General features: G+C 51.4%; 1 protein-coding gene and 1 long non-coding RNA gene across 4 annotated transcripts; one reads left to right on the forward strand and one right to left on the reverse strand.

Annotated features, from left to right (window-relative positions):
* The first annotated feature begins 275 nt into the window (after positions 1-275).
* On the forward strand, positions 276-9,948 carry LOC104325360 (uncharacterized). The gene is made up of 5 exons (XR_011324490.1): positions 276-1,610; positions 4,163-4,551; positions 4,686-4,988; positions 6,459-6,680; positions 7,525-9,948. It is a non-coding gene; the product is annotated as an uncharacterized lncRNA (long non-coding RNA).
* On the reverse strand, positions 2,879-26,108 carry TMEM240 (transmembrane protein 240). 3 transcript variants are annotated; one of them, XM_069782679.1, is made up of 4 exons: positions 25,546-26,108; positions 25,207-25,313; positions 13,558-13,766; positions 2,879-10,296 (listed from the first exon to the last, which is right to left on the reverse strand). In XM_069782679.1, exons 1-4 carry the CDS (start codon positions 25,600-25,602, stop codon positions 10,148-10,150), a joined length of 522 nt encoding a protein of 173 aa, XP_069638780.1. In that variant the 5' UTR covers positions 25,603-26,108; the 3' UTR covers positions 2,879-10,147. The 3 variants fall into 3 exon arrangements, with proteins under 3 accessions (XP_069638780.1, XP_069638781.1, XP_069638779.1); XM_069782680.1 differs by having other exon boundaries at positions 25,207-25,348; positions 25,546-26,104; XM_069782678.1 differs by lacking the exons at positions 25,207-25,313; positions 25,546-26,108 and adding an exon at positions 20,206-21,085.
* Between the last annotated feature and the right edge of the window lie 1,877 nt (positions 26,109-27,985).

Consider the following 27,985-nt stretch of genomic DNA (forward strand, 5'->3'; position numbering starts at 1 on the left):
AGGAAAGGAGAAAAAAGGCCACCTGTCATTGTGCAACTCCTGCCTCATCAAAGATTTAAATGCAGGGCCTCTGCCACCTCTGCCAGCCTCATCAGTAAGTTTAGTTTGCTGTCAGCTCACAGGATGAATGATATCCCTGTGGAGGTGGCACCCAGCTAGCTATTTGTTAACACTCCATGCAGGGATACAGGATGGCAACCCCAGGCTGAGGTTATCTCCTCTCTATGACACTGAGTGAGTTATGAGCTAATAGCACTTTATTAAAATAGTATTTTTTATTGGAGAGCAAATCTAAGAGCAGATGGATTAGCAAGCAATCCATCACTCCCCAGCTTTGCCACTGCCAGCTGAAACGCCTTCTCTGTGCTTCAGCGTTGCAGCTGGGAGACAGATTTATAACGTGGTCATCTATCTATTCTCAGCTGCCATCCATAAAAGTATTTATTTTTGAACGTGATACGCTGGGAGGAAAGTTCCATTGTGCAAGTACAAGGATACGAGTGCTGCGCACTTTCTCACCAGCGCATGTCCCACGCTGTAGGACTTATGGGAGACAGGAGTCTCCCCAGGAAGTATTTCCCTGCCAACTTGTGTTTTGAATGGAGAAGCAGCACTCAGATTCTTTTATAATCCATTGTCTGTGGCTGTCTCCGTTTTATCGCAACATTATTATTCTCCCTATATGTTTTTTAAAAAAAAAAATCTGATTCATTTGCCCAGCCTGTAATGCAAGTCACTGGCCTGCCCTGGGAAGCCTTGCTGCTCCAGGAGGTTCTTTGCTTATGGAAGGCAGCCCATCGTCTGCCGCCGCTGAGTGCTGTTGGCACATGGATATAAGTAATGGGGATCTGTTGGAGGGATCCTGACAAAAACATGCCAGAGTTTGCAGCTTCCTGGGGGCGGTTTGTCCCTACGTTCACCTGGCATGCAACCTGCCAGGTCTGCGTTTTCCCTGCGAGGGGGTTCTCCTCTCTTGGGCCTGGCTTACAGTCACACACAGCCCTTTGGTGTCAGTGCAGCTCAAAGGCCTAGACACGCAAAAGCACCACAAAAGAAACCAAAACACAGGAGATTGTACATAGCAAACCCATCTGCAAGTGAAGAGCTGGAGGGTAATGTGGCTGCAACAAGAGTAGGGATGACTAGTCACCCCTGCACAAGGGGGGTGTTGTAGCAGCAAATGGGCATGCGTGAGCAGTCCAGCTGCTGTGTCAGCTTTTGGCAGATAATGCAGATGTGGTCCTGGGGTATCCTGAGAGGCAGCACAACTGTAACTGCATCACTTGGGGAGCAAGGAGCTAGGATCTAATTTGAGGGCTCATTGTAAGTCAGCTGTCCCACAAGAATTTCACAAGCCAAAAACGACAATAGAAAAACCTTTCTCTAACGGTTGCCTCTCCACCCTGCTTCTCTTGCAATCTTCAGGCCATTCATGATGTGCATCCCTTAGTCAATGCTTTCACAGACTCCTGGTGCTCTGCTGGACCTTGTGATTCAGTCAGCATCTCTCCCACTGACATCAACCACTCAGGCATTGGGATAAGGCAAAGTTTGCCCACCTGAGCTGCGGTAGAAGAGGAACCAAAGGACTTTGATCAACTGGATACTCAGTAAGTGCCACCAGGCTGCTTTACTCATCATCTTTTCCAACCAAGCACCGACAGCAGAGATTGAGTGCCTGGTGAAGGACAGGTATGGGTCAGATCCTCCTTTGAATGACCTGGGACAGTGTATCCTTGCTGGCTGGTTTTCCTTCTCTTTCCCCTGATTCCTTGAGGTAGCACAGCCTTACCAAATCTTGGTCATATCTTCTGATACATAGCATCTCCTGGAACAAAGCTCTAGCAGCATTACTAGGCTACATGACATTATTTTTGTAAGATGTGCAAAGGGGAGCAGCGCGTGGCTAGCTCAGAGAAGTCCTCAGGCAGTCCTCCAGCTCTTGCCCTAACTAATTGTTCTCACCTCAAGAAAAATCAGATCACCTGTCTCTGTTGCTGGCCATTTTTCACCCCCAGACACAGTTTGAGATGCCAGTGCTGCAACTATCAGTCAGTTCCATGACAACAGCTCCCTGCCTTGCTGCCTCGGTGGTTTTTCCTCTCTCTCCTGCTCCTACAGGCTGTGGGTTTTATTCTCGTTGTGGGGATTTCTTTGCTTGGGTGTTGGGGTTTTTTTTATTGCTGCTCTGCTTTCACGTAGTGTCTCCACCAAGCCTGAGTAAGATGTGCCCAGATTTGCCCAGACTTGTAGAACAACTTGTGCATCAGCATCTTTGCACATAAAGACTGAAGTCCCACTCAGTGTCAGACTTGCTCTGTTTGTGTATGTGTGGTCCTGTTCTAGGAGAGAAAAGAGCAGAATGAAGAATGTTAAAGGGCTGGCTCACGGTGTCAGATTTTGGTACTGCTAGAATGGGAAATGAGCACGCCTCTCCTTGCCTGCGCCAAAGCCCTCGGTTGCCTGCACCCTGCCTTTCTTGCTTGCCCTTGCAGGCAGTAGGCAAGAGAGGCCCACACTCCTCTCTGGATTTGGTTTTAACAGTAAAATATTTATCTTCTTTTAAAATCAGTTCGGGGCCTTAGTGCTTCCCTGTGTTCCCAGTGAGTGGGAGACAAGCAGGCTAAAATCTGGGACAGCGTCCTATGATGTCACATAACCCGGGGGAAATTGCACAGCCCTTCTTCATAGATCAAGGCTGGGCACGGCTTTTTCCCACACCATTCAAGCTGTGTTTGTACCTCCTCCTCCTCTCTTAAACCCCTGATCCTAAGCTGGTGACCTGCTAGTCTGCGGTGCCCCTAGCAGACCTCCAGCCTCTGATGCCAGGAGTATCATTCGGTTCAAAGGGTTGGAAAAAACACTCGGATGCAAAACATGCAAAAAACTATTTTACTGACAAACAGCAAAGGACGGGCTTAGTTTCAGGAGCTGAACTGGTTATCTATTATACAAACATATTATTGAAAGGGAAGGAATGGCTGAAATACACTCACTCATTGACCCAAATAAAATCACAGTGTGCTTTTTCTATTGCCTCCCCCACCCTCAAGCTCTCTGCGGCCTTCAGCTGCTCCCCTTAGCTTCAGCACAACATTGTCACCACTCCCAGCATGGCCGCTGGAGAACACAGACTGTAAGTGACATTTGCCTGTGCAAGTGTATTTAATAAAAAAATTAGCCATTATTGCTTTTCAACCACAGTAGAGATTATTCTATGATTAGACTCAGAGCGGAGTATAATCTCTCTCTCTCTGTTAGTATCAACACGTGTTGTACCTCTTCCTGTCTGATGCATGCAAAATTGGTTTGAGTGCAGAAAAAAGAAAAGAAGGATTAACAATCAGGGAAAAGAGCACTCCAAGTTTTGTTCTCGTATTCTCACTGCAGAGTACTATTGAAAAAAAATCTTCCTAAACTGTGTGCTCTGTCCTGCAAGGGTTTCCACTGGCTTAGTCGTTGTGAGCTGAGGGTGCTTAGTGCCTTGCAGGATTGAGCCATCCTTCTGGTGGAAATCCCAGGGCTCAGCTTGAAGAGGGCACTAAAACTAGCAACCCCATTGGAAAAGAAAGAGTGCAAATGAATGGGAGGTACTAAAGAAGAGGAATAGGCTTCATGCAGTGAACACATGATGACACACACAGATATAAACACACAGACGCACACCGACACACACACACAAAACTGGAACAGTATCCTGAGAGCCTAGCCAGGATGCAGCAAACTGGCAGCCCAGCCTCACTGTAGAGCTCCTCCTTATACCTGCCTACATTTTCCTATTCCTCTGCTTCCTTCTCTTTTACCCCCACAGCCCACATGCATGGAGGTTGTAGGCCTGGCTTGTTTTGGTCTGTTTGTTTGGGTTTTTTTTCCCTCCAGTAAATTCACTTGCTGCTTCATGCCCTCCTGGGCACCACAGTGAGCTGGGCTGGTCTAAGAGGACCATGTCATCTTCACTCCACCCAAAGGTAGAACCAGCAGTCCTGTGTCCCTGCCTAACAGATAATGCCCTGTCTGTCCCCTACTTTACATCCCATTGCCTGTCACTGAAACATACATCTGTTTCACCAGTGTAGCCAGGTTCAAAGCAGTTGATCCGAATGTCTTTCTATTTGTACTGTATGCTCTGGTAATAGAAGTATTTTTATTCTTTTACATCCAGAGGTGCTCTGGGAGCTTCTGTTGGCTATTTCTACCTTCAAAGACGCCTGAATGCAGAAGAGGCCTTCGTCACCTCCATGTTCACCCGCACACGCTCTTCATCAATGCCATACTGAATGTTAAACTGCTGCTGTGAAGCTATCTCGAAGAGAAATTTGAAGTGAGACTGAGGCTCCCTGTGTCCTTTATCGCCTGCAAGCCTCTAGCCTTCATACAAAGGACGGTGAAGGGTGAACACTGACCTCCCTTTTCCAGGGGAGCCAGTACACGTGAAATGTTTTCTTCACAATGTGCTTTCTCCTGAGCTGGGGAATAACCTTGGATCAGGATTTCCCTTGTTGGCTCCCCCAGGGCTTCCTCCTGCCTCGGCTTGCCTAGACCTTATCTAAGGTAAGCAGAAGCTATTGATGTTTGTGTTTGCACTGCCTGCTGTGGTCCTGAAGTACCAACTCTTGGTGTCTTGCAAAGCCAGCGGGCTTCAGCTGACCTGACACCATTTGCATAGCATTTTTTATTTTTCACAGAACAGTTGAGGTTGGAAGGGGCCTCTGGAGTTCATCTGGTCCAACCTCCTTGCTCAAGCGTGGCTACCTAGAGCAGGCTGCCCAAGACCACATCCAGCTGGCTTTTGACTATCTCCAAGGATGGAGGCTCCACAACTTCTCTGGCAACCTGTCCCAGTGCTTGGTCACCCTTACAGTAAAAAAGTGTTTGCTGATGTTCAAGCAGAACCTCCTGTGTTTCAGTTTGTGCCCATTGCTTCCGGTCCCGTCACTGGCCACCGCTGCAAAGAGCCTGGCTCCATCTTCTTTGCACCATTCCTTCAGGTATTTATATACATTGACCCCCCTGAGCTTTCTCTTCTCTAGGCTGAATAGTCCCAGCTCTCTCAGCCTTTCCTCACAGGAGAGATGCTCCAGTCCCTTAATCATCTTAGTGGCTCTTTTTAGTACCCCTTTTTATCAGGGATTCTCTTTTCCCAGCTGAGTGCAACTGGAAAATGAGGTAGAGAGTAGCAGTGAGAGTAACTAAAACCACTCTACTGTGCTGTGAATGCCTGGGACCTGCATTTTGGGCTCTCTTCTGGTCTTTTACTGTTTATTGATAGGTGCTGCCAGATGCCTCAGCCAGGATGGGCCGGCTGATGTGTCCCTGGCTGGCTCAAGGGCTAGCTGAGAAATAACAGGGCATGGTAGATGGATGGATGGCTGGTATCACAGGAGACACCTTCCCAAACTGTTCCTCAAAGGGGAAGGGTCCTCATTGTGTCAGAGCAGCAGGCTGAAGGAGGCATGCATAGTACCTGGGTCTACTCTGGGCTACGCTTGAAATCCCATGTGCGGTGGCTTTGGGCCCTTCCTTTTCTCTCATTCCTGAAGCAATATGCAACTCTGCTAGCCCCTCCCCGGCACAGCACTTCTTACACCTACAGTGAATTTGGCATCCCGTCACTTCTTCCTTCCCCACGTCCATTTGAGCCACTGAATGTGGCAGAATGACAGATGCCAGATAGGAAGCAAAGTGGAGGAGACGACCAGCTTGACAGGCCTGCTCTTTAATGTGTGGCTCTCTCAAGAAGAAAGAAGGTGGTAAGAATGGAAAGAAGGTTGGCATAGAACGGGTTTAGCTTTATGCTACCTTCAGAGATCTCACTGAGGGGCAAGGGGTTTATTCAGCAGTGCTGGTAAGTGGCTGCTTGAATTCAAAAAGGAGCTACTCATTGGTATACTGGATTTCGCAAGCCTCTGCTGTTCTCCACCTGTGTCTCCACACCTCTCCTTTGCAACAGATCCCCACCACCAGCACGCACCCATTCGGCATGCAGGCAGCCAAACCTGGGCTCCTCGCACCAAAAATGCAGGAGAATGTTTCCAGTGCCGATCCCAGCTCTGGAGAATTGGCGCATACAGTTTTAAGCTCTGTCTCTGCTCTAAAAATAGCCCATCCTGAGGCGGCACAAAATTCCCCCCCACTATCTAATTCTGCAGAAGCCTCCCTCAAAGCATCTGGCGGATGAGTGCTAAGACATGGTGCACACTTCCCACTCCTTTGTCCCTACAGAGCTGCCATTACAGACACAGCTGCCAGCTGTAAGCTTTGTGTCCCCATATTTTCTCTTCCACAGGTTCTGACCGGTATCTTGCCCATCCCTGACCTTGTTGCGTCAGCTCCCCGATGCCAAAGTCGCTTTCTCCCAACTGAACCCTTTTTGTTTGAGGTTGCTGCTGGGTTTGGGTTTTGTTGTTGTTGTTTCAATCTGTGTTCTTTTTGTTTGGTTGGTTTTTTTGTGCGTGAAGACTGGATCAGAGGCAAGAGAACAACAGACAAGTCAACACTAGTACACCTCAGACAATTAAACAAGGAGAAAGCACCCCCACGACCAGACAAAAGCAAAACGAACACATGCACAGGAGAAGAAGACAGTGCGACGGCAGACTTTACAGACAACTGAGCTGCGAGTGACAGTAGCAACCTCACTTGGACAGAGGAACAAGAGACCACAAAGTCAGACGTTGTTGGTAAGGCTCACACCTCGAGCAGAATCAGCTGAGGGGATGAGATAGGGCCAAGAGTGCTGATATCAAGCAGAGAGAGAGCAGGTGCTGCTTGGGGCAATACAACTGGTATTGGGGTTCTGCAATACTCAAAACACAGCTGCCTCTTCTACCTTTTGCTTCTCTGAGGGGGGCTTGTCATCTCGTTCCCCAAAGAGGCAACACGGCAGACACTTGGCTGTTGGGAACAACAGGCATCTTTTGCATACCACCACGGGTTAAATGGCACGTGGGACCTGGGCTGCTCCTGTGCTGGGAGTTCTCACCGCTGCAGCCTTACTTGGTGTGTAAAGTTATCCAGTCCCAGCAACAGGCATATTCTGATCTCTGTTACATAGGGTCGAATCTACAGTAGCTTCCTAAACTCAGAGGAAAAAGGCACCTCACACCGGGAATCTGACCTTGTGTCTCTATTAAGCTGGCTGTTTGAAATCAGCCCTGCACAGAAGAAGGGTCAGGAATAGGACCTGGCCTTCCTGCATGGGAAGGAACTTTGCCCCTTATTTATTAAGGATGAGAATCAAAGGCCTAGTCAGTTCCCCAGGCTTAATCCCATTGGTTTAGTGTGTGCTGGGACAAACCTTGCTCTATGAGGGTATTTCTGGTTTCCTTGGATTTAAGACCAGTGAATTACTCCCAGTAAATTTAATTGCACTGAGAGTATTTTTTGTTTTATTTTTTGACTAAGTGTAAACAAGAGAGAGGCTCGCAAGGTAATAGCTGCAGACACAGCAGATTAAAAAAATCTGTTCTTAAACAATGGGTATATGTACCATGTAGGATTTTTTTTTTTTCCCCCCTCTTCCAGAGCCTCATATCCTTCTGAAATTCTGGTGTGGATCAGACTTAATCAGTGTGAGCCATCACTTCACTCTTTCCAGTTGTAAGTTTAATATTTAATGACATTTCAACTAAGGTCAGTTGCTAGAGCAGGGCAGAACCAGACTTTCAGTTCAGTCTTAGTTTAGGTTACTGCCTTAAGTCTCTCTAGTGAGAGGCTCCAAGTGGGAAGACTATTTAAAGTGCTTTTTTTCCCCCACAACTAGTTCCAGAGACTCAGTATTTTTCCTTATCACGATGGACTTTTCTTCCCCGCAAAACGTTGTCCCATCTGAAGACATGTCCGTTACATCTACCTGGTTTTTAATACAGTACCTATTCTTTGCTGTCAGTTAAGTGTGTGCCATCACACAAGGGCAAACAGAACAGCTGTTTGGCCAGATCTCATCTGGCATTGTATGAGAAACACTCCATTGAAGTGAGCATCTTATGCCACTTGAGGATGAGCCCATATGGTCAAATGCGCAAAGCTCCTACAGTGAGGGAGGTTGCAAAGCCATGTATCTTGGAAAGGAGCTGCTTAAGGAAAAAGTCATTCTTTAGATACTAACAGGTGGCTGCAGACATTACAACCGTAGGAAGTCCTGAATGACAGACAGTCAAGCAGACAGACATAAGTATAGACCAGGCAATTATTAGGCCCAGACAAAAACTGGGGCTCCAAGACAAGAGGCACTAGGGAATAGCAAAGGTAAGAATGGCAGAGAAACAGGTAAGTTTGGCTCTTGGCCAGCTTTGGGGCGTGTAAATAACTGAACTGATCCTGGGCATAGGAAACAATGAAAAAAAAAACCAAACCCAAGACACAGAAGCTGAAGCAGGGAGGAAAAGAGCCGAGAGTCATGGTGTCCTTTTCTCTTCACAGACATTGCGATCAAACAATAGCAGGCCACTGGCAGAGTCAAGGAATCCATAGAAGAAACCAGCAGTTTCTGATAATATTCATCATCCTTTTGTTCTGGATGTTTTCCCCATTTAAGCACAAGCCCTCTCAATACAAAATGATGGATGAAGGAGAAATGATTGGGATTCAGGGCTACCATCTTAAATTCTTGGGGCTAGTGCCTCCCTCCCTTATTCCTCTCAATAAAAATCTCTCCTTTCCAATGCAGCCAGCAGGGCTACTGCTGACTGCTGCCCAGCATGCGCAAAAGCAATGCAGTCTGGGTGAATCTGCTTTTCTCCCCCAGCAGAACATGACTGCTACAGGAGTCAGATACCACTGTGCCATCTAGGTACCCACGGGCTTTATCAACTCCTTCAGGCAACTCTGACTGGAAGCGAAGGAGATCTTCGGCTGTGGAAGTTGGTTTCAGACACTTGCCAGCTACCTCGAAACCCACACCTAAGCTGCGACCAGGGGAAGCAAAGGCAAAACCATGTTAGAGCTTCCTCGTACTTTGATTCAACCCATTATTGGGACGTTTGATACCGTAGATGAGTTTGGCTTCAGGCCCACGCCTCTCTGTGTTCCTCAAGCCAAGCCCAACCTGCTGCTGAAGTGCTATTTCAGCTTGGAGCAGTAGCAGAAGGAGATAGGTGGCTGTTCACGTGCAGGAAGAGTGGGACTGTTAACAGGACCCTCTCACTGCACTGTCAGTGTTTCTTAGGGTGGTATTAACCAGGTTCCCAGGCTCTCACCCTCTAAGAAGAGGGGGAGAGTAGCTCCTTTCCTCCCAGGCAAGGGGGGGGGGTCGTGCTTATGCAGCAGAGGGGTATGATCAGGGTGCAAGTCAGATCTAACACCATTCAGCTCGATACGCTTCTCCCCACATACCAGGAGGGACTCCTCTCTAGCATTAGTGAAGAATAACAGCACTGACATCAGCAAGGTACCACCAGTATAAAAGTGGCGTAAACCAGCCGGCACCAGCCCTGTTAAACGGACTAATACCTTATAGTACTGTTCCCCTGGTACTAAGATTTCTTGGATTGCTTAAGGCAGGTTTCAGGGTATAGCAATGCAAACGACAAATCAGTTATATATTCCCAGGCCTTCCTTCCCCCCCCAGCAACTCCCCAAAACATGAACCAAAGCAAAAGAGACACTGTGCCTTCACGACCAGCTGGCAGCAGTCCCCATCCAAACCTGTGACCAGCCAAGCCATTCTAGCAACAGAAGGAACAGAGCACAGCAAAACCAAGCCAAAGGACCAAAGAAACGGGGGACTTGAGCTCTTGGATGAGAAACTCTGCATCTTCTTCATGTTGTCCCACCTCTGTACCCTTGGCCAACATTCCCCATAGGGTAGCTGGATGTGCAGGACAGCCGTGAATGCCAGGGAAAGGGGGGTTGAAAGTATAATGCAAATCTCTTTTCTCTTTTTTGTTTGTTTTTGTTTGTCTGCTTTTTACATATATACACAAGTCTGACAATAAAATGTGGAACACAGTGCAATGTCTTGGCTGCGTAGCATCCAGGACTGGCTTAGTTGTGCATCGTGGTGTGCCACAGGAACACACAGGATGGATAAGTAAAATTGTGTCCTCGGTTGGCTTCCATAGAGGAGCAAACTAGTAGCTGTTCCCCTGGAAGAAGAGCAAAGTCCTTTTTAAAACCTCACTGCAGTCTCTGGAGGGGAAGGCATTCCTCAGAGGTGCCGTGGGCTAGGGTGCCCATTATGGTACAGCTTCTGTTTGATGTGCACCATGTTCCCAGTCGCCTCCTCGTACTGCCTGTGATGACGTTTTCTGAACTCCTTTAAGTTACAAAATTTTGGAATCCAAGACCAGGAATTGTCTGGAAGGCAGAAAGGAGAAGGAAGATGAGATATTACAGGAATTGGCGAGACCCACGTTCTCCTGCCTTGCCTAGCCCCGTTCCTGGAGTGCCCCACCGAAACTGGGCGCTAGTTAACGGCCTTGGCAAGGCCACCCTCGAGGCTTCCCTTCAGACCACACTTATTTCCCAGCCAGACTTCGTGTCTTGGCTGTATCCACAGCACTGCCCGCTCCTCTCCCGGGCTTGGAACAGCCTGTGCCCTGGATGCAATCAACAGATACCCACCCCTCAGACACGACCCCGAGCAAAACACACCTGGGTTGTGCCTGCTATAGGAACGGCTCGTTTCAAGACCGGCACAAACGGGCTGCACCGTCCTACCGTGACAGTGAGGGTGGGAGTTAGAAGAGGAAAACTCCAGCTTTCTCCTCTTGGTAGGAACCAATTCCTTGTGATGAGCCCCATCCTCCAGCCCTCTTTGTGCCTTACTCACACTCTGAGTGTCGGGCTAACAGTAGGGGCAAGATTCAACAAAGGTAGTAACCTCATACTGATCTCTGCTAATCGCCGTAGCTAGCAGGGAGCTGCTCCGGGGACCAAGCTGCCAGGGAAACAGCAGCACGCTGCTGCCGCATACGGATCATCCCTGTTCTTTTCTTCTGTCTTCTGAAGCATTGGCCGATTTCATGCAACATCAGCACAAGCCACTTTCTGCCCCACAGCCGGTGCAGGCTGGACAGCATCATTTTTTTTTTTAATCCAGTGTTTCAGGTCTCAGCCCACAAACTTTTCCCGTACCAGTATTTCAGCTGCCATTCAGTTTCATGAGAGCTTTGGGCCATTCCACCCAGAAATACACATATCCCAACCCCACAAAGGAGAATTTGAAAGTCCCAGAGAACAATAGATTGCATAAAGTCGAACTATTGCAACTACCATGAGGTGGTATGTGACTGCTCTGACCAGCACTGCAGCTACTATGAAGCGCAATGGGATGTCTGAATTTCTATAGAATATTTTCTATTTTAAGAATTCTCTTCCATCAGCAAGGAGCTATAGGTTATTCTAATAGACCAAAATTTAAGCTGATCAGGCCACAGTGTGACATTGAGTCATTGCTAAGTGGTACTCATGTATTTCAGGGAGGGCTCTACATTCTGTACCAGTACAGTATTTTATGTTACCCCTATCTCTCATAGTCACAGGCACCATTTCTTTCTTTAGAAGGAAGTTTTAGCTTAGGTACTCATTCAACAAAGACATAGGTATACTTTCTGCTTATTGCCTTTAAAATGACTAGATTTGCATAGTTGATTTGAATTAATAGGAAATACCTAAAAGCTCAACACTCATTATTTTGCTCCAAATTCCCCAGTGATTTTCCAGCCTGTCTTTAGCAAAATGCACTCAGCATAGCACACAAGCGCACTGCTTTGGACAGAACAGCTCAAGGCATGTAAAAACCTTTACTGGAAAGAGACATCACGTCCCGTTGCACAGTATACGCTAGAAACCTGACCTACCTACAGATTAGATGAGGAGGGTTTCCAGGGTCTCTTCTACCGCACATCTGATTATGAGGACACAGGGTTGGTTGTTAACAGAGGTGGGAACAGCGCAAGCACACAGCTGTGGAACAACCAACCTAGTTTAAGAGCAGACTGGTCCCGTGTGGCTGGTGCGACACCACAAAGACGGCACTAAGAGACAACGTCTCAGGCCAGAGCGGGTGTCAGCCTTCTGCACCATGAAAGGAGCACTGCCGGCGGGGTTGCTAAGGGAAGAAAAAGCCGGGTGCGAAGTAATACTGCATTTATTTTCTGAGAAGATGTATCCGCACATTATATTGCGCCATTGGCCAGCCCCTTCTTAAAAACTTAGAATATGCATACACAGAGAGAAAAAAAAAAAATGAAAGAAAAAAGATTGTTCGGATTAAATACTAAACCAATTCCTAGCATTGCCCTGAATTACTAAAAATAAAAATCTACGCAGCATCAATTCACAAGAAGGTAGTTTAGATGGCAATACCATGCCTGTAGCTCACCGCTCTGTAACGAAAGGCAACAGCTCTGAAGAAGGATATTGCTGTACTCGCTACAGCATCTCACCCAAGGATAGCTCTTGCCAGCCCTGCTGACTCTATGAGCACTGATGAGATCACAGCCACAGGTGGTCTGATCAAAAACAGGTGTCAAGGCCTCAAGATTGGCTCGGTACCTTAGATCTCGCTGGAAACACTGACAATTAGCCTTCTGCTTGGGAAATGACAGCAACATAGCCTCAAGAGAGTCCTGATTCAGAAACTGCTCAAGCAGGCTGCTGGGGATTTGGGAAGACTAATGAGAAATTAATATCATTTTGATCTGAGTTTTTAGAAAGAGATAGTCCACTTCCCTAATTAAAATTTCTTACAGGTTTACAGATGAATCTTTCTCTTGCTCACTCTCCTTTTCCTCTGAGTTGTAATTTAACGGGCACCATCAGTCAGAGTTAGACTGAGATCTGTAGGTATACTGTTACGGAATTTCGAGTCATTCACTCTTTTAATAGTTTTTCTGTCTTTTTTCCCCTCCAAAAATTAAAGTCCACGGGATGTCCATGCTGAGAGAGCAAAGAGGGGCAGAGAGGGCCTCTGAAGGAGCATCTGTTGGTCATTCTCAGGATGTTAGTTCAGGATGCTAAGCTAAGTGGTCCAAAGACTAACTAGTATGGCTAACACTTTTCCCTGTGGGGCTGATGTCACTACGGGGAAAAAAAATTAACACATCTGGAACAGCAGTGAGGATGGGGAAACCTCAGCTGCTGCATCCGTGACACAGCACAGAAATGTCTGCCATTGTCAGCACATCGTCATACGTTTATACAAACCACAAGAGGCTGCACTCCATAAGCATGTGCCTGGCTGCAAATTATATGCACAGAAAAATCCAGATTCCAGGGAAGTTTTGTCTGGCCTGAAAATATTCTGCCCACATGTGCAGCCATACAACCACCATCTGCCAGCCTGCCTACGGGTAAACACGTTGCTTTCCATCAACCACCCCTTTGTACCAACACATACTTTACGCTTTCCAAAGCAGAGCCCTCAAGGCTAGGATCCTCGGCTGGCTATTTCCACGTAAACATTCCTGCTTGTATAAAGAGGCCGGTCAGGCCTGTGCCAAATCCGCATGGAATAAACGCTGCGAGGCTGTTGACCTCGTCCCTCTCCACCAGCCTCAGAGGACAGCGCAAGGGATTGAGGAAAGAGAAGGGAGCCCATGAGGCTGCACTTACCATACCGTCGGCTAGTTCTCCAGGCTCGCACTGCATAATGGAGAACCCCATCCATCCACACCAGAAACCAGCTTATACAAAAGCCCAGCAAAAGTCCCAGCATCAGATCAATCTCTTGCTTGGTTACATTGTCAGTCACAAAGTAATTCTCCGAGGAGTCCACCACTGACTGATCCCCATCATATGGAATAACATAATGGACATGATGCCTGTTGCAGGGAACAGAAACAGGGAAAAGCATCAGTGGAGAAGAGCAGAGTACGTTTTTTCCGTCCAGCGCCTGCTGTTGCGGCCAGGGGCTGGTTTAACACCATTCCTTCAAGTTTCTACCAAGGTCCCCGGGAGTAGAAGTGCTGTCTCGGCTTTTTTGTGCTTATGTCAGCATAGAAATTGGCAGAGCGCGAGGCAGAAAAGTATAGAAACCTGAACCCACGCCTGGAACTCACGTCGCATTCCTGACACAGGCTCTTTGTGCCTAAAAGTTCGTCATCTGTAAAACGGAAGATAATATTAAGGCCAGCGGGAGGTTGGAGTGGTCGCCCCCCCGAGACGTAAAGGGCATTACTGCGTTCGTGTTCACAGGCAGAGGTCAATAACACTTTGCTCCTGTGAGTACACGCAGTCTGAGAGCGCGGCTGTGTCGCCCTGCAAGTGCAATCGTAACATACCGCTCCACGGGAGTTGTTAGAAAAATCCTCTGCTAAGCAGGACTGCCAGTGCTAGCAGCCTCGTGGCATGTCTCCAGACGTGTGCTGTTTTGCTTAATGTCCCGTCTCTCGGAGTAAAATGAGAATCATATCTTTCACATATTGGAGCAGAGCATGTTTACAGCCATGGAGGAAGGACTTGAAAGCATGCCTTGAATTCATCCTCAGACAGCAGATGGCAGAGACCCTGCAGCGTATCGCTCCTGGAAAAGTCACGCGAGCTCTAAGACCGTCTCAGGTTCTCTTACTGCATGACTGGGCTGGTTTGGGATGCAGGGTCTCCCTCATCCTCCTCAGGGAAGAGGCAGCGATAACCGCCCGTAGCGGCAGAGGGAACGCGTGGACTCTGGAGCTTTCAGAGACGTACGTCTCTCTCGGGGGTTCTGGAGAGGCTGGCCCCATGCCTTACGCCAGAAGGGCAACTGGGTTCATTTGTGCAATGAGACGACGGAGACCAAGCTTGGGCTGATGCTGAACTGCTTGAAGGACCCTGGTTAACTTGGGAAAAGCAGGAAAAATGGCAGGGCTGGAGTGAGGGAGTTGTGGAGTAGAAAAAAATAAGGCAGGTCTGTGGGGGCTGAATGGGAGGGGACCAGCTGTGACAGGTAAGCCGAGCCTGTGGGATAGGAGGATCCCAGGTGATCCAGGATCCAGGATGCAAAGCAAAACTGGGAGCAAGCTGCTCTGGAGCCTCCGCATCTGCTTTAAATGGCCCTTAACCTTCCCTGAGAGCAGCCAGGAGCCACGAGGCTGCCCAGGCTCTGTGCTTAGCCATCCTGCTACCTCCCACTGCCTAATTTAGGTGCTGTCACTGCTGCCAGGGAGCCCAGGAATGGCCGGCCAGCCACGGAGAGGTGCGTTCAGCAGCCCCACGTGCCTGCCAGCGCCGCTAAGGTTGCACGCATCAAACCACCGCAACAGCCCTGGTACTGCAGCACGGATGCGTCACCAGTGCTCCCAGCTCAAGGCCAGGGCACAGTGGCACGGGGTCTTCCCAGCATTGCCCACCGGCATCACCTACCCTCGCATCCCTCCCGCATCCACGGACCCAGCCCTGCTGCCACATGCCGGAGAGGAGGCAATATCGCTGGAGGCCTCTGAATATGCATGAGGTGCAGGTTGCTCAATAATCACGCCTGAGAAACGTCCAAATATTTACACAAACAAACCTCCACTCAAAGGAACCTGCTGAAAACAGCCCTAATCTCAGCAATGACTTAATGGAGGCCACCTGCACCAGAGGCACCAGCTCCTGGCAGATCAAGGCACGTAGGGCTGGCGTACGACCCGGTGCCATGGCGTGCGGATGGGTGCGGATGGGAAACCCATCTAGCCACGCTCCTGCTGTCTGGTACTGCTCCCCATTTGCATTCAGCAAAGCCCCCAGTACGAGGGACCAGACTGGGGCAGTAGCAGAAAGGAGATAGCATCTGACAGTGGCTCAAAGTGACCTCCGAGGCTAATGGCAGGCCCTGCTCGTGCCTCATCTTGCTGGTTGGTTTGCAACCAGAGATTTTTTTAATTTTTTTTTCCCCTCATTTGGCTAGGGAAAATCCAGAGGGCAAAGGATGTGTGAGGGAGGGGTCCCAAAAAGGGAGCTCTTACTCATGAATGGGAGGGCTCCCGTTAATTTCATGAACACAGCCAAGCAGCTTTGCAGAAGGGGAAAAGGCAAGCCTCACGCACACCTCCCATGCTTCCCCAGCCACTTCCAAGGATGCCTGGCAGGTCCTTAACTTAATCCCTTTTCCTTCCTGCAGTACAGAAACAGCCTAAGGGCTGAGTCCACAAACACCTCCAGAAACCTAGACTCCTTGAAGTGATGAAGGACTTGAGTGCCTCGGCCGGAGCTGGTATGTATATCACCTCTGCATCGCTGTGTCACCACCCACAGGGCTACCTAAAGCCTCCCCACGCGGAGCATCGCTAACACGCAGCCATCTCTGGAGTTGAGAGAAGCAAAACTTCCCAGACGCCTCAAGGACAGACCCATTCCTAGAAGTGAGTGCAGACATCTCTCCACACATGAGGTGGTTTTCACAGAGGGGCTCAGCCCTCTACCAGAAAAAAGTCCTGGAGTACCCTCCTCCCACTGCCAAAATTCCCGCAGTACTCAGGAGCAGGGATGTGCCCACAGCACTTACATGTGTACACACACACACACGTGCAGCACGGCCAGCACTCCAGGGACACAGCACTCTCCTCACGTGCTTCACAAGAGGGGTTTTTTTTCCTACCACACAGTCTGCTTTCTTCACAGCTCTTGTTCTCTGCTTGCAGGGCGTTGAGGGAAGGGACACTGTCACCTCTTCCCTGCCTTGTCCCTCTCCTCGGTGCAGGCTGACTCTGCACACTGCAGTGGGATCTCCTCCAGCTCTCCTAACTTTCTTTGGTCACCACCGGACTGAATGGCACTTTGGGGGCAGCAATCAGGGCCTGACACTCCTTTTCTGTTTGCAGCTGCCTTTCCATGGGCAGGGGACAGTCCCCAAAGCCCAGCGGCTTCCATAAACCCACACTATTACAGAATGGCTGAGGTTGGAAAGGACCTCTGGAGGTCATCTGGTCCAACCTCCTGCTCAAGCAGGGCCACCCAGAGCCAGCTGCCCAAGACCATGTTCAGACGGCATTTAAATATCGCCAAGGAGGGAGACCGCAACCTCTCTCAGCAATCTGTCCCAGAGCTCGGTCACCCTCCAGTAAACAAGTGTTTGCTGATGTTCAAGCAGAACCTCCTGTGCTTCAGTTTGTGCCCATTGCCTCTGGTCCTGTTGCTGGGCACTACTGAAAAGAGCCCAGGTCTGCCTTCTTTATACCCTCCCTTCATGTGTTTATATACATTGATAAGATTCTCCCTGAGCCTTCTCTTCTCCAGGCTCCACAGCAAAATGAGTCTAGGTCTGTAGGTCACTTAGATCTAGAGGCTGCGGATGGCATGGGGCAGACAGAAAAACAACATAACCAGCTCTGGGGTGCAACTGAAGTTGATAACAACTATTTTCAATGCAACTTCTCTAACGTGACTGCACCAACATCTCTGCATACCCATGAGCCATAAGGTGCATCTCAGACAGACAACGGAGGGAGGAAACTCCAGAAAATGATGGCTGGTTTAAACCTTTCTCACTGTTCATGTGTGGGCTGGGGCTGGACACACAAAGCGACCGTTGGCTTCCAGCATTCCGTAAGGAGGGATTCAGTCCTCACAGTACCTCTGTGCCAGCCCTTTGCCTGTACAGCCTGAAACGCTGTGGAACAGTCATGCCCAGGGGAGAAAGGAGTCAATCCTGTTGTATGGTGAGCCACCAAGAAGTCCAAAGACAATTCATAAGGGGCAAAATTCAACAGAGAGCAAAAACTTTGATCTATCTGGATTTGGCAACGTAACTTGCCAAGTATCAGAAATCAAAGTTGGATCCCAGGTGCAAGTTGCCTTAAAAGAAAAGCCTCCTGTCACTAAAGCACGCCAGGAAAGCACCTGAGACCCTGCACTGCTACCTTCCAGGCAGCTTTGGGGAACCCTGAGTTACCAAAGTAGTTCTGTACAGTGGAGATGCCAGTGCTAGGTTTCCACTCTGCAGAGTTTTCTGGAAAGGGTTTAGCAAGGCTCAGGAAGATGAATTTTTCCTGCTAGTGCAACAGTTGAGAGATCTGGGCTGCAGGGATCTTTTATGCTTTGTTTTGGCTTGATGGGATTGAGTGGTGCCACTGGAGATGGGGAGGAGAACAGGGACAGACCCCCAGAAGTTTTCTGTTGCAGCTCAAGTCCTTGGGGATGTGACAGGAGTGATTCAGAGACACTGGCACATCAGCACAGCACGTTATTAATAGTGCGCAAAGGTCCAGGGTCCCCACCGCATATCAAGGGAATTGGAAACTGGAACGTGGCCTGGATGGCTCTGGGGGCTGGATCCAGCGAGGGAACATATCACCTCCAAGATGAGCATAACGTGGGTGCAGCAAGGCACCACCAGCTCCACGCCAGCGCGCTTCCAGGGAGGGCAGACAGTGCTGGAGCCCAGGTTCTGGCAGGGCAGCTCCTCAGAGCAAATGTTTTCGGCCAGACCTTGTTTTCAGAAATGTGGCTGTCCAGGGGCTGATGTAACCCTCCCGTCAGTGCCGGTTTCACCAACCAAAGACCTTTGAGAAGAGACAAAAGTCTCCTTCAGCCTTGCATTACCTTAGCCAGCAGTCAGACAACTGATGTGGATGTGAGGACTCTGGGGTTCACAGCACCCTCGGCCATGAGAGAGCTGTCACCAAGTACCTGTGGTCCTCATAAGGTAAACCCACATCCTGACCATGTTTCTTTACAAGAAAAAGAGGTACCAAATAACCCGAGGGCCAATTCCTGGGCAGTTCAAGCTGGTATCAATTGTCACAACAGATCCGGGCCAAATTATTCCTACTAGGTTAATCACGCGCTACCCCTAACAGCCATGCCCACCCTGGATGCGGTGGAACTTCCACGGGAAGCAGATGTAATTGTAGGAAAAGAACCGTAACCCGGCTTCAGGTGAGAAGCTGAAGCTGCTGCGCTAAGGGAGCACGCTTTGTGTCTGTGCACGTGTGCGTGAGCTGTAGCATCCCTGTCCCCTTTCCTAGTCTTTGTGACAAAGGGGGAAGACGTCTTCCCTCCCCGGGCAAGCAGCGCAGCGGGCTGGAGCAGAGCCTTGGCCAGCGTGGCTGGGAAGTTTCACTACAGAGCTGCCCAAAGCGCTATTGTCCCTTCCAGTGACCTTGCGTGTGTTGCTGGCTGCTGCAGCCAAAGCACAGCACGGGAGCCTTTAAAAAAGAGCCGCCGATCTGTCATTTTAAATGCAAAGAGCCTATCGCTGCTTCTACGCTTTCCACTTCACCCTTCCGCTGGGGATGTCGGCACACTGATGCTCTGGCTCGCCTTGGCTCCCTCCTGGGCAGGTGTCAGTCTCAGTCGGTAGCAGACATGTCACATCTCCCAGGCTCATGCTGCAGTTATCACAACCTGACCCATTCCCCATCTCCAGCTGCAGCAGGATTTGGGGGAACACGGCTTATCCCGCCTTGCTGGCCAGCCCCCCAAGGCATGCCCTACACAGGGGCTGCAAGCAGAGCTAGAGGGATGCAAAGAGCATCCCTGTTCTGCATCCCTGTCTGACCTTGCAGCCTCTCCCCAAGCGTGCCAAACAGCCCGGCACCTCTCAGATTGCCAGCAAAGCCAGTCTGCAGACCAGCGTGGATGGCACCATTGCACGGGTGAAAACATCTCCCCGGGACTCTTTGCATTGTAGCGGCTACCAGGAGCCCAAGAAGCCCCGGTGGTCTCCAGCGCTAGGCAATGAGCGCTCCCAGCACATCCACAGAGGATCTGGGGACAGAGAGGTTTAATGACTTTTCCAGAGGGGCTGGAAAATGAGGAAACGGAGGAAAAATGTACTCTCTGTGTACCTCCCGACAGCAGTGCTGCTGGCCTGTCCCTCCTCTGAGTGTGGGTGGAAGCATTTGGCCCCTCACCGACAGAGCCCAGCGAGCAGCATTACTGGAATGTACGATGCCGCAAGACAACGCTGCTCCAGCACCACCGGCCATCCTCCGGGGTCACTGGTGCTGCCAGGGACCCCAGCACCGGGGCAGAGCCCCAGCCAGCAGCCACCTCACGCATTTCCATCCCGTGCCCAGCTACTCTCCTGGGAAAGCAGCCCATTGCGCTGCAGCATCTCCGTGCACGCCAGCCTTTCGGGAGAGCTCCAGCATAGCCTTGCCCTGAGTCTTTCCCTCCTGGATCAGAGCCTCCTGAGAGCAGGGCTGAAGTATCCCTCAGCCAGGAAGAGCTGACTTGAGGGTTGGCCAGGGCCCCAGCTCTGCTGCAGGGTACTGGCATTCAGGTAAGGCTGACACTTCTCTCGGTCCTTTTCCAACCCCGCTCACGGGGAGAGACTTTGCCTGGGAAGGACAGACTCACCCAAGGTCACTCAGAAGGTCAGTGGCAAAGGCAATACAGGCCAGAGCTCCTGAGCTCCCTGTCCTTTCCCAGACGGGGAACTTCCAAGGCCCCCAGGCTGTTTTGACGGGTCCTTGCTCCATGCAGGTGTCATCTGTTCTCTCCAACTCACCCTGCCTCCACGGACGCCCTTTGGTGTTTTTCCTTTGCATGACATCACCCGGCTCCTGATCTGCTGCCAGCTCTCTGCTTCCACAGAGGACCCTTTACTGGCTGGGACGGAGACATTCGGACTGGGGCAGCGCTGCACTTCTGCAGTCCTCCAGAGCCCTGCTCTCTCCTGGGAATCGGTGCATCCCGAGGAGGTAGGACCAGAGGGGCTGGGCTGCCTGCATGCAAGCAGGCCCCAGCATAATGATTTGGACAGCCTGAATATCTCCACATGCCGAGGACAGAGAGTGCCAAGCTCCCCCACGGATCTGCTCCAGCAGGCACATTCCCGCATGGCATCAACAGGAGCCAGCAGGAGTGTAAATGTGGCTGTCACCCCTTCTTCCCCCGGCAAGAAGGCAGATGTTAAGAGAAGAACAGTCCCCGTCATAGCAGGCGAATCTGCGCGGGCTCCGTATCAGTAGCAGGTACCAGGGCCAGCCTTGTCTCTCTGCTGACGCTCTCACTCCACGCACCATCACTACACCAGCTTCCCTTCCCAGGGAACTGGCAGGACCGTTTTCCCACCGAACAGCTGTAGATGCACTTCGACTGGCCTCAGGGGTTCTGGCAGCTTTGCCTTCCCTGGCTCTAGTGCTGCCAGCAAGGGCAGCTGAGTGGGAAAGCACCGGTCCAGCCTAACAGTGACACCCCACTTGCACACAGGAGTACATCTGCTCCCACTCGCAGCCCAGAGGAGCGTCCGTCTCGGCTCTCGGAGCAGGACCGCTCCTGTGGCAAAGGCACTGTCCAGCCCACGTTGGCTCAGACTTGAAAAGCGTGGCTCGGTGGATGTTGCCACTTAACAGACCGCAAATATGCATCGGCCTTGACCACCTGCTTCTGCTGGGTGGGAGAGAAGGGCAGCTTGCACGTGTAACTCCAAACAGCATTACCTCCCGGCGCCACACAGCCATGGGGTCCAGTCCCCGCAGCCACTGGCAGCCACTGAAAACTTTGCACGGCACAGCCTTCACAAGCACCTTCTCTCTTCTGCTGTGTCCAGCAAGAGGCCACAACTCCCTTCTGCCATCATAGAGCTGAAAAGCACCTGCCAGGGCCTGGCATAGCGAGGTCACTTCGACAAATTGCTACCTTGCTCCTGGCATAAAGTGACAAGCAACAGCTTCAGCCTCAAATAGCCCCAGTGACCCTGACCCCACGGGGATGTGCACGGCGAGGGTGGAGATCAGCCCTAGCAGTGCCAAGCATCCAGTGTTCAGCAGCACCTGAAGATGGGGCTGGTTTTCTTCCCCAAATATCTTGACCCCAGTGACTCACCCCAGTCACTGCTAACACACCGGGTGCTTAGGAACATGGGGAAAAAAAACCCAAAGTACAGTCCGCCGCTGCAGGAAATGAGGCTAGGTTTGGCAGAGGGCATTTCGGGAAGATGTGGGCAGGGTGCCGTAAGCTAGCACTCCCTTTTGCTTGTCCTGGGACCTTCTTGCTGGGCCCAGTCCCCCACGGCGAGGAGAACAGGCAGAGTCCAGGGAAAGACACATCGCTGCCCACGAGGCGAGACCCCAGTCACCAAACCTCCACGCAACCTGACGGGCTCTTTGAGGAGACAGCCAGAACAGTCTGCCCTGCTGGCCATGCACCCAGGCAACTCTAAAGAGCCTGGAGCCACCAAAATGTGGGCAGAGCCTGGGACAGCCCTGGGAACGGCTCACGCCGCTGCCTACCAGCCTCCCACCAGAGACCAACCCACTGGAGGGAGACTCACCGTGTCCCAGCCGCCCCTCCGCGGGGAGCAGAAAGCGTGGATAGGAACAAGTGAGGAGAGCTGGAAACGCAGCCAGGCCCCCATCCCGTTGCCAAGGGAGCGGAGAGCCGGGTCGCGGATGCTCTAATGACACACATCTGCCTTTGGCCCTCCCGCCTGCCGTGGTCCCAGCCAGGAGCCAAACGCCCAGGGCTGCCCGCAATCTTCCCCGTCTTCTGGCCGGGAAGGGCACCCTAGCATCAAAGAGCGGCAGGGACTTCGTCTGGTATCAAAGAGCAGCCGAGGGCTGAAGTCTGGGCTTTTTCCCTGCAGCCTTGCAGGGATGAGGTGGGACATAAAGAGGCGCGGGACCCCCAAATCCCCTGGCGTGCCCGGCTTCAGCCGGCACCTGCGGCACACACAGAGTCAGCCCTCGCCGTCCACAGCCATCGCCAGCAAGGCAAGAGTTGCCAGCCCCTCACGCTGACACAAGCTCAGCGCGGATTCTGATTCCTTCTGGAGAGCTGTACGCTGGGTGCCCAAGGCCAGGTACTCACGGTCCAACCTGGGGTACTTAGACGTGGGAGGCCATTCCTGGGGAAGGGCTTCACTCTGATACCCTGAGGAAGGATAAAACCAGGATAGCAGAGCCGAAGGAAAAGATTTCTGAATGAATTAGTTGGTGTGACTGACCAGGGCAGGAGGCAAAACCGGTAATCGCAGCAGCTCAGCCCATCACACGTCAATCCTCGTTTATTCCAATTCCTCCTTCCCTTCCACTTCTGCAACATTTACTCATTTTCCCCGTTCCTCCCTGCAACACACTGAACTGCAGCCAGTTCGCTCCTCCAAGGACTCCCTTTGGTTATTGGCAAATTAAGAGCCCTTTATCAATCCCCGGTACCGCCGTTCACACCACGCTTCAGGACGCATCCTTGCCTAGCGCAAGGCAGAATTGCTTGTGGCTCGCGCTCTGTGCACTAAAAGGCCTGCACTCAGGGCGCTTGGACAGCTGACAAAAAGGACAAGGCGCGTTCGGCATCACCTGCCTTTTAAATGGGAGAACTGGAGACACTGGCATTCAGGCAGCAGGTCAGAGCTCACAGGGAGCGGGTGAGGATTACAGACTAGAGCATGAGGCCACACGGTCCCATAGTATAGGGATGCTTTGTGCAAGCGTCTCCTACATCGGAGCACGAACACGTTGAAACCAATGCTCACGCACGATAAGAGTCCGTGCCCGGGAGCGGAGACTGTTACGCTATTTCTGTTGGCAAGAGCCATTGCTTCTACATACCTAAGGCAACTGGTAAACTTCTGCTCTTTACCTACTCTCAGATCCACGCTTGACAATTTGGAAGCTGTTTCGTGCACTTTCTAAGAAATGACCTAACTATGTCTGGGGAGAGTGCCATGGCTAATTTATCTGCCTCAACAGCATCTCTGCAGCCATACAGTTAGAGGAGAGAGGAGTCCCCCTGCCACCTTCTCAGACTTGGGCAGAAGGGGCACTCTGCCAACACCACCAGTGAGACCTGACACTCCTCAGTCACTCCGGATGATGTTAAAGTCTATTACCAGCAGCCAATTTTCACCACCACTGAACACAGCTGTGACAAGTAAAAAAGAAAAATTGGGTGAAGAGGCAGAGGAAAACTCTCAAACTAGTGAAAAACATCAAGAAGGCTCCAAAACATTACCTAAGAAAAAGCCAATCCCTGCCAAAGCAAGTCAAAGACACCGTGGACGTTTCTTGTCCACAGTCTTCCCAATTGACCTTAACACAGAGGTGCCCAAGGAGCCGGGTATTTAGGCTCTGCTTACTGGACCGCTCAGGACCCGGCTGCATTTGGCCCTGGATGTGCTGCTTGTACCCGCTTCGCTGTTTCGCCACGGGAATCCGAGGAGGAACCGTGGGGAGAAAGGTAACGACCACCGTCAGTGGATGAAGCAGAGTGGAAGGGCAAAGCCGTTTCCCTTCGTTAAGCTACGCACATCCCGGTTTCAGTTTAGCTTCCACACCAGGGACACCGGAGGACCGTGACGCCTAGGAGATGGGATGCAGCCGGTTCCCGGGGCAGCTCGAAGAGGAGGAAAGCTCAATCTAAACGTTGGATGTGGCAGGGGAGGGCTCTCCCAGCATGTCCTTTAGCTGGCACAGCCTCATGCTGCTTTACTCCCCCACAGACAAGAAACTCTCCAGCAGGCAGTGAGTAACCAGGCACGGGAGGGGAACGAGGCCTCTAGGAAGGCAGGATAAGGATCACTGACAACAGTCCCAGAGGGAAAAGAGAATTTCACCTCCCTGAAACTCGGTCCCCAGGCTCTAACGGAGAGCCCGGCCAAAGCCCAGTTACGAGCTGAGCACCTCAGCAATTACACGCAAGACGAGGAGCGCTACGTTGTTTAGGAGAATTACGCATTGCCTGGAGAGAGGTGGGTATTTGTCCAGTCATAAACTTATACACAGCAAAGGCGTTACTCCTGGCATAGAAGCCACCCCGATGCCTTCAGCTTACTAAATGCTCCACAAAAGCACAGACCAGCTACCTCGGTGTGCTCTGTCCGGCATCATTACAACTCTCGGGAGAAAAGCCACAGAGAATTAAAAGCCGATCAAAGATTACAAAGCCTCAAAGTGACACTGTCCTAGACAGCACCACTCCTTCCTGGGCGCAGATCCTCTCGGTTCTCCAAACCCCATTCCGTTTACGGCACACAACCACCAACCGCAACACCCAGACCACGAACACGCTGAGAAACAACGCAGCCGGGTGACAACAAAGACAAAATGACAAGCGTTTAAACGAAAGTTACTCACTTTCCCAGGGCTTGCAGATGCATATACACGAGCATGCACACAAAGGAAAATGGACTTCCAGGCCCACGGAAAACTCTTCTTCCGGAAAAAAAAACCAAAACCCCCCCCTGCGTTCATGCAGGAGCTGCTGAGGAAGGTGAGACACAGCCGGAATGCAAAAATGGTAGCCCAGCCAGCAGCACCCTGCTGCCGGCCACCACCTCGCTGTGCCTTTCCCATGAGATGAGGTGGGAAGGGGCTGGGGGGGGACACAGGCGAGAGAGCCCTTATGCGGGTAACTTACCTTCCACAGTTGCAGTGACAAACTCGGTCTTCCCCTCTCAGATGCGGTAAGATGTAATTGTGAAATCTGTCCAACAACGCATTCATGTCCATCAAGCAAGCTATTGCCTGTAAGAGCCCATAACCAAGGCATCTGGTCAACTCTGGATGATGGAATAAAACATTGACTCTAGTTTGATTGCCAAAGACTGAAGCAGTCGTCAAGAAAATAATTTTTCGGTGTTTAATGGGGCACACACACACGCACACGCACGCATACACACAGAGGTGCACGGGCTAAGGGACGGTGCGGGGAGGGAGGGGAGGGGGGGGGAGGAGGGAAATAAGCAAAATCTCTTACCATAACGATAGAGGCGCCCAGGATCATGAAAATCATGGTGTTTGCATTCATGGACATCAAGAGGGAATTGGCAGCGGTCGGGTCCGTCCGCCCCCAGCCCGGCGGCGGCCGCGTTATTCCGCAGAGCTCAGCCCGGGGCGCATCGCGCTGGGTGCCCGCACGCTGCGGTGCGGCGGGGGGCGGCGGGGAGCCCCCCGCACACACACCCGCACTCCCCCCGTGCCGGGGATGCCTCGGGCTCCCTCGCCCTGGCCCGTTTTATTTTTTTATTTTTCTAGGATAAATGTGACAGGTAAAAAAAAAAAATGAAAAAAAAAAAAAATACCCCAAAAAAATAAAAAAATAAATCTCTTTTCCCCCCGGCCTCTCCCCGGCCTCAGCCGAGGGAGGTGCGCCACGTCTCCGGGAGCGGGCACACACCGCCACAAGCACAGCCCTTCATGCAGCAACTGGAAAGCGAGCCAGCCAAAACCGGGGGGGGGGGGGAGGCTGGGGGAGGAGGAGGCAGGCTGTAAAAAAATCACCCAGTCCGGGGGAGCCTCATTGCATCCTCTTCCCCGACCCTCCCCAAAATCCCCCCACCCTCCCGATGGGTGAGAAAAAAAAAAAAAATGCCCCAAACCACCACCCCCCCCCCAAAAAAAAACCCCAAAAAAACCAAACCACACCAAACCAACCCCAAACCCTCCCGGCTCAGGGCTGCGTGTCCCCGCTGCTCGGCTCCTTGCTGGAAGCCCCCCCCCCCCCCCCCCCCCCGGTCCCAGCCCCTCGGTTGTGCCACCGGGGGGGGGAACGGGAAGGGATGCGGGATGCAGCGGGGAGATGCGCCCAGGCGAAGCCGGCCTCCCCCTCCCCACCCCGGGCATTTACCTACGTGGGGAGGCTCTGCTCCGAGAGCGGCTCATTGCGAGCGACAGCAGCAGCGACAGCTCTGCGGATCTGCCCTTGCGGGGCTTCTCTTCTTCCCCCCCCCCTCCTGGCAGCCACACGTTTTTCCCGAGCGGAGAACCCCGGCAGAGGCGCTTTGGCCGCATTTTTGAATCCCACACGCCATCCTCATCCCGCCCTTTTATCCTTCCCCACCCCATCCCCCGGGGGTCGGTCCCGTCTTCTTTCGTATCCCGGAGGGGACAGACGGGACCCCCTCCCCCCCACCAGTACCACCACCAACCACCAGCACCTCCCCAGTCCCGGGCGGTGTGAAAGCCCGGGGATGCGGGGAGGGGGCACAGCCCTTGGTGGGATGGGATGGATCGATGGGAGCCCCAAAATTCCCCACGCTTCCCGCTGGGAGAGCGACAGCCCCTCTTGGGGACCGGGGGGGGTCCCCCCAGCCCTTTGCCCCAGGTCAGCCTGGGTCCCCTGCGCTCCGTGCTGTGGCAACGGAGCTGGGAGCAATTCCCACCTCTGACCAGTATCTCTCCTGGACTTGGTCCCCCTAAGAAATCACCCCATCACCCCCTGGGGTGATGCAAACACAGGAGACCCACTCATTTTGGGGACAGAAATAAAATTACAACTTTGTCCGGTCTACCAAAACGGAGATCTAAGGTCGGAGCAAAAGGTCGTGCGCGCTTCAGGTTCTCCAACGGTTTTATTTCACCGTGCTATTTGGGCAGTCCAACTCAGGCCACATTTAGGAGCTTCTGGGAAAAATAAAAGAAGTGGCCAGCCAATAACTTTCTGCCTTCTCGCTTGTTTGTTGTTCTTGTTAATGTAAACCGTGCAATCTGGATGAGCAGAAGAGATTACAGCCACCACGTGGGAAATGCGTGGCAGCACATAGCTTGACGGCTGTTATGTCGTGCAGCGCCTTCACCTCCAAGTCCTCAGCCTTCCTCAGGGTTAGTTTCACCTTGCTGGAACCCAAGTATCATTTATTTTTTAGGCGTCGCAGGGACATCAAAGTAGACTTTGCTCGTTCTGGGTTTTGCATTCTTGCATATTTGTTTTCCTTCTCTTCCTCAGGCCACAATCAGCCTTCTTATGTAATGACTTGTGTTATATAAACTCCATTCTTCAAGGAACAGTCATTAACCTACTACTGGGTATTGAAAATACTAAAATACTGTCACACAATTAAAATCACTAAATGGTGTCCTCAAATTAGAGCACAGATTGCATTGCAGATTTTTTTTTTTTTTTTTAAATTAAGCCACACACATGAAACATTTGATAAGCCAGGCACTTCATGCAAAAGAGCAGCAAGGCTGGGAAGGCGCTTCTCGCTGCAATCCTGCCCGACCCATCAGCGTTCCCTCCTCAACGGCCCTCTGCCCTGAGCTGCTTTCCCTTCTTACTGAGCTAGGAGATGGTTTCTACCACCTATATGCAGACCTCGGTGAAAGTAATGCAGTGCTAATGCAGCTAGTTACTCTGCTAGTTGTAGAAAACATTGGCGTTTTTAAAGTAACGGCCAAATAAAATCACAGGAGAGAAC

The sequence above is a fragment of the Haliaeetus albicilla genome, chromosome 4, assembly GCF_947461875.1.
Source record: "Haliaeetus albicilla chromosome 4, bHalAlb1.1, whole genome shotgun sequence".
Taxonomy (NCBI): Eukaryota; Metazoa; Chordata; class Aves; order Accipitriformes; family Accipitridae; genus Haliaeetus; species Haliaeetus albicilla.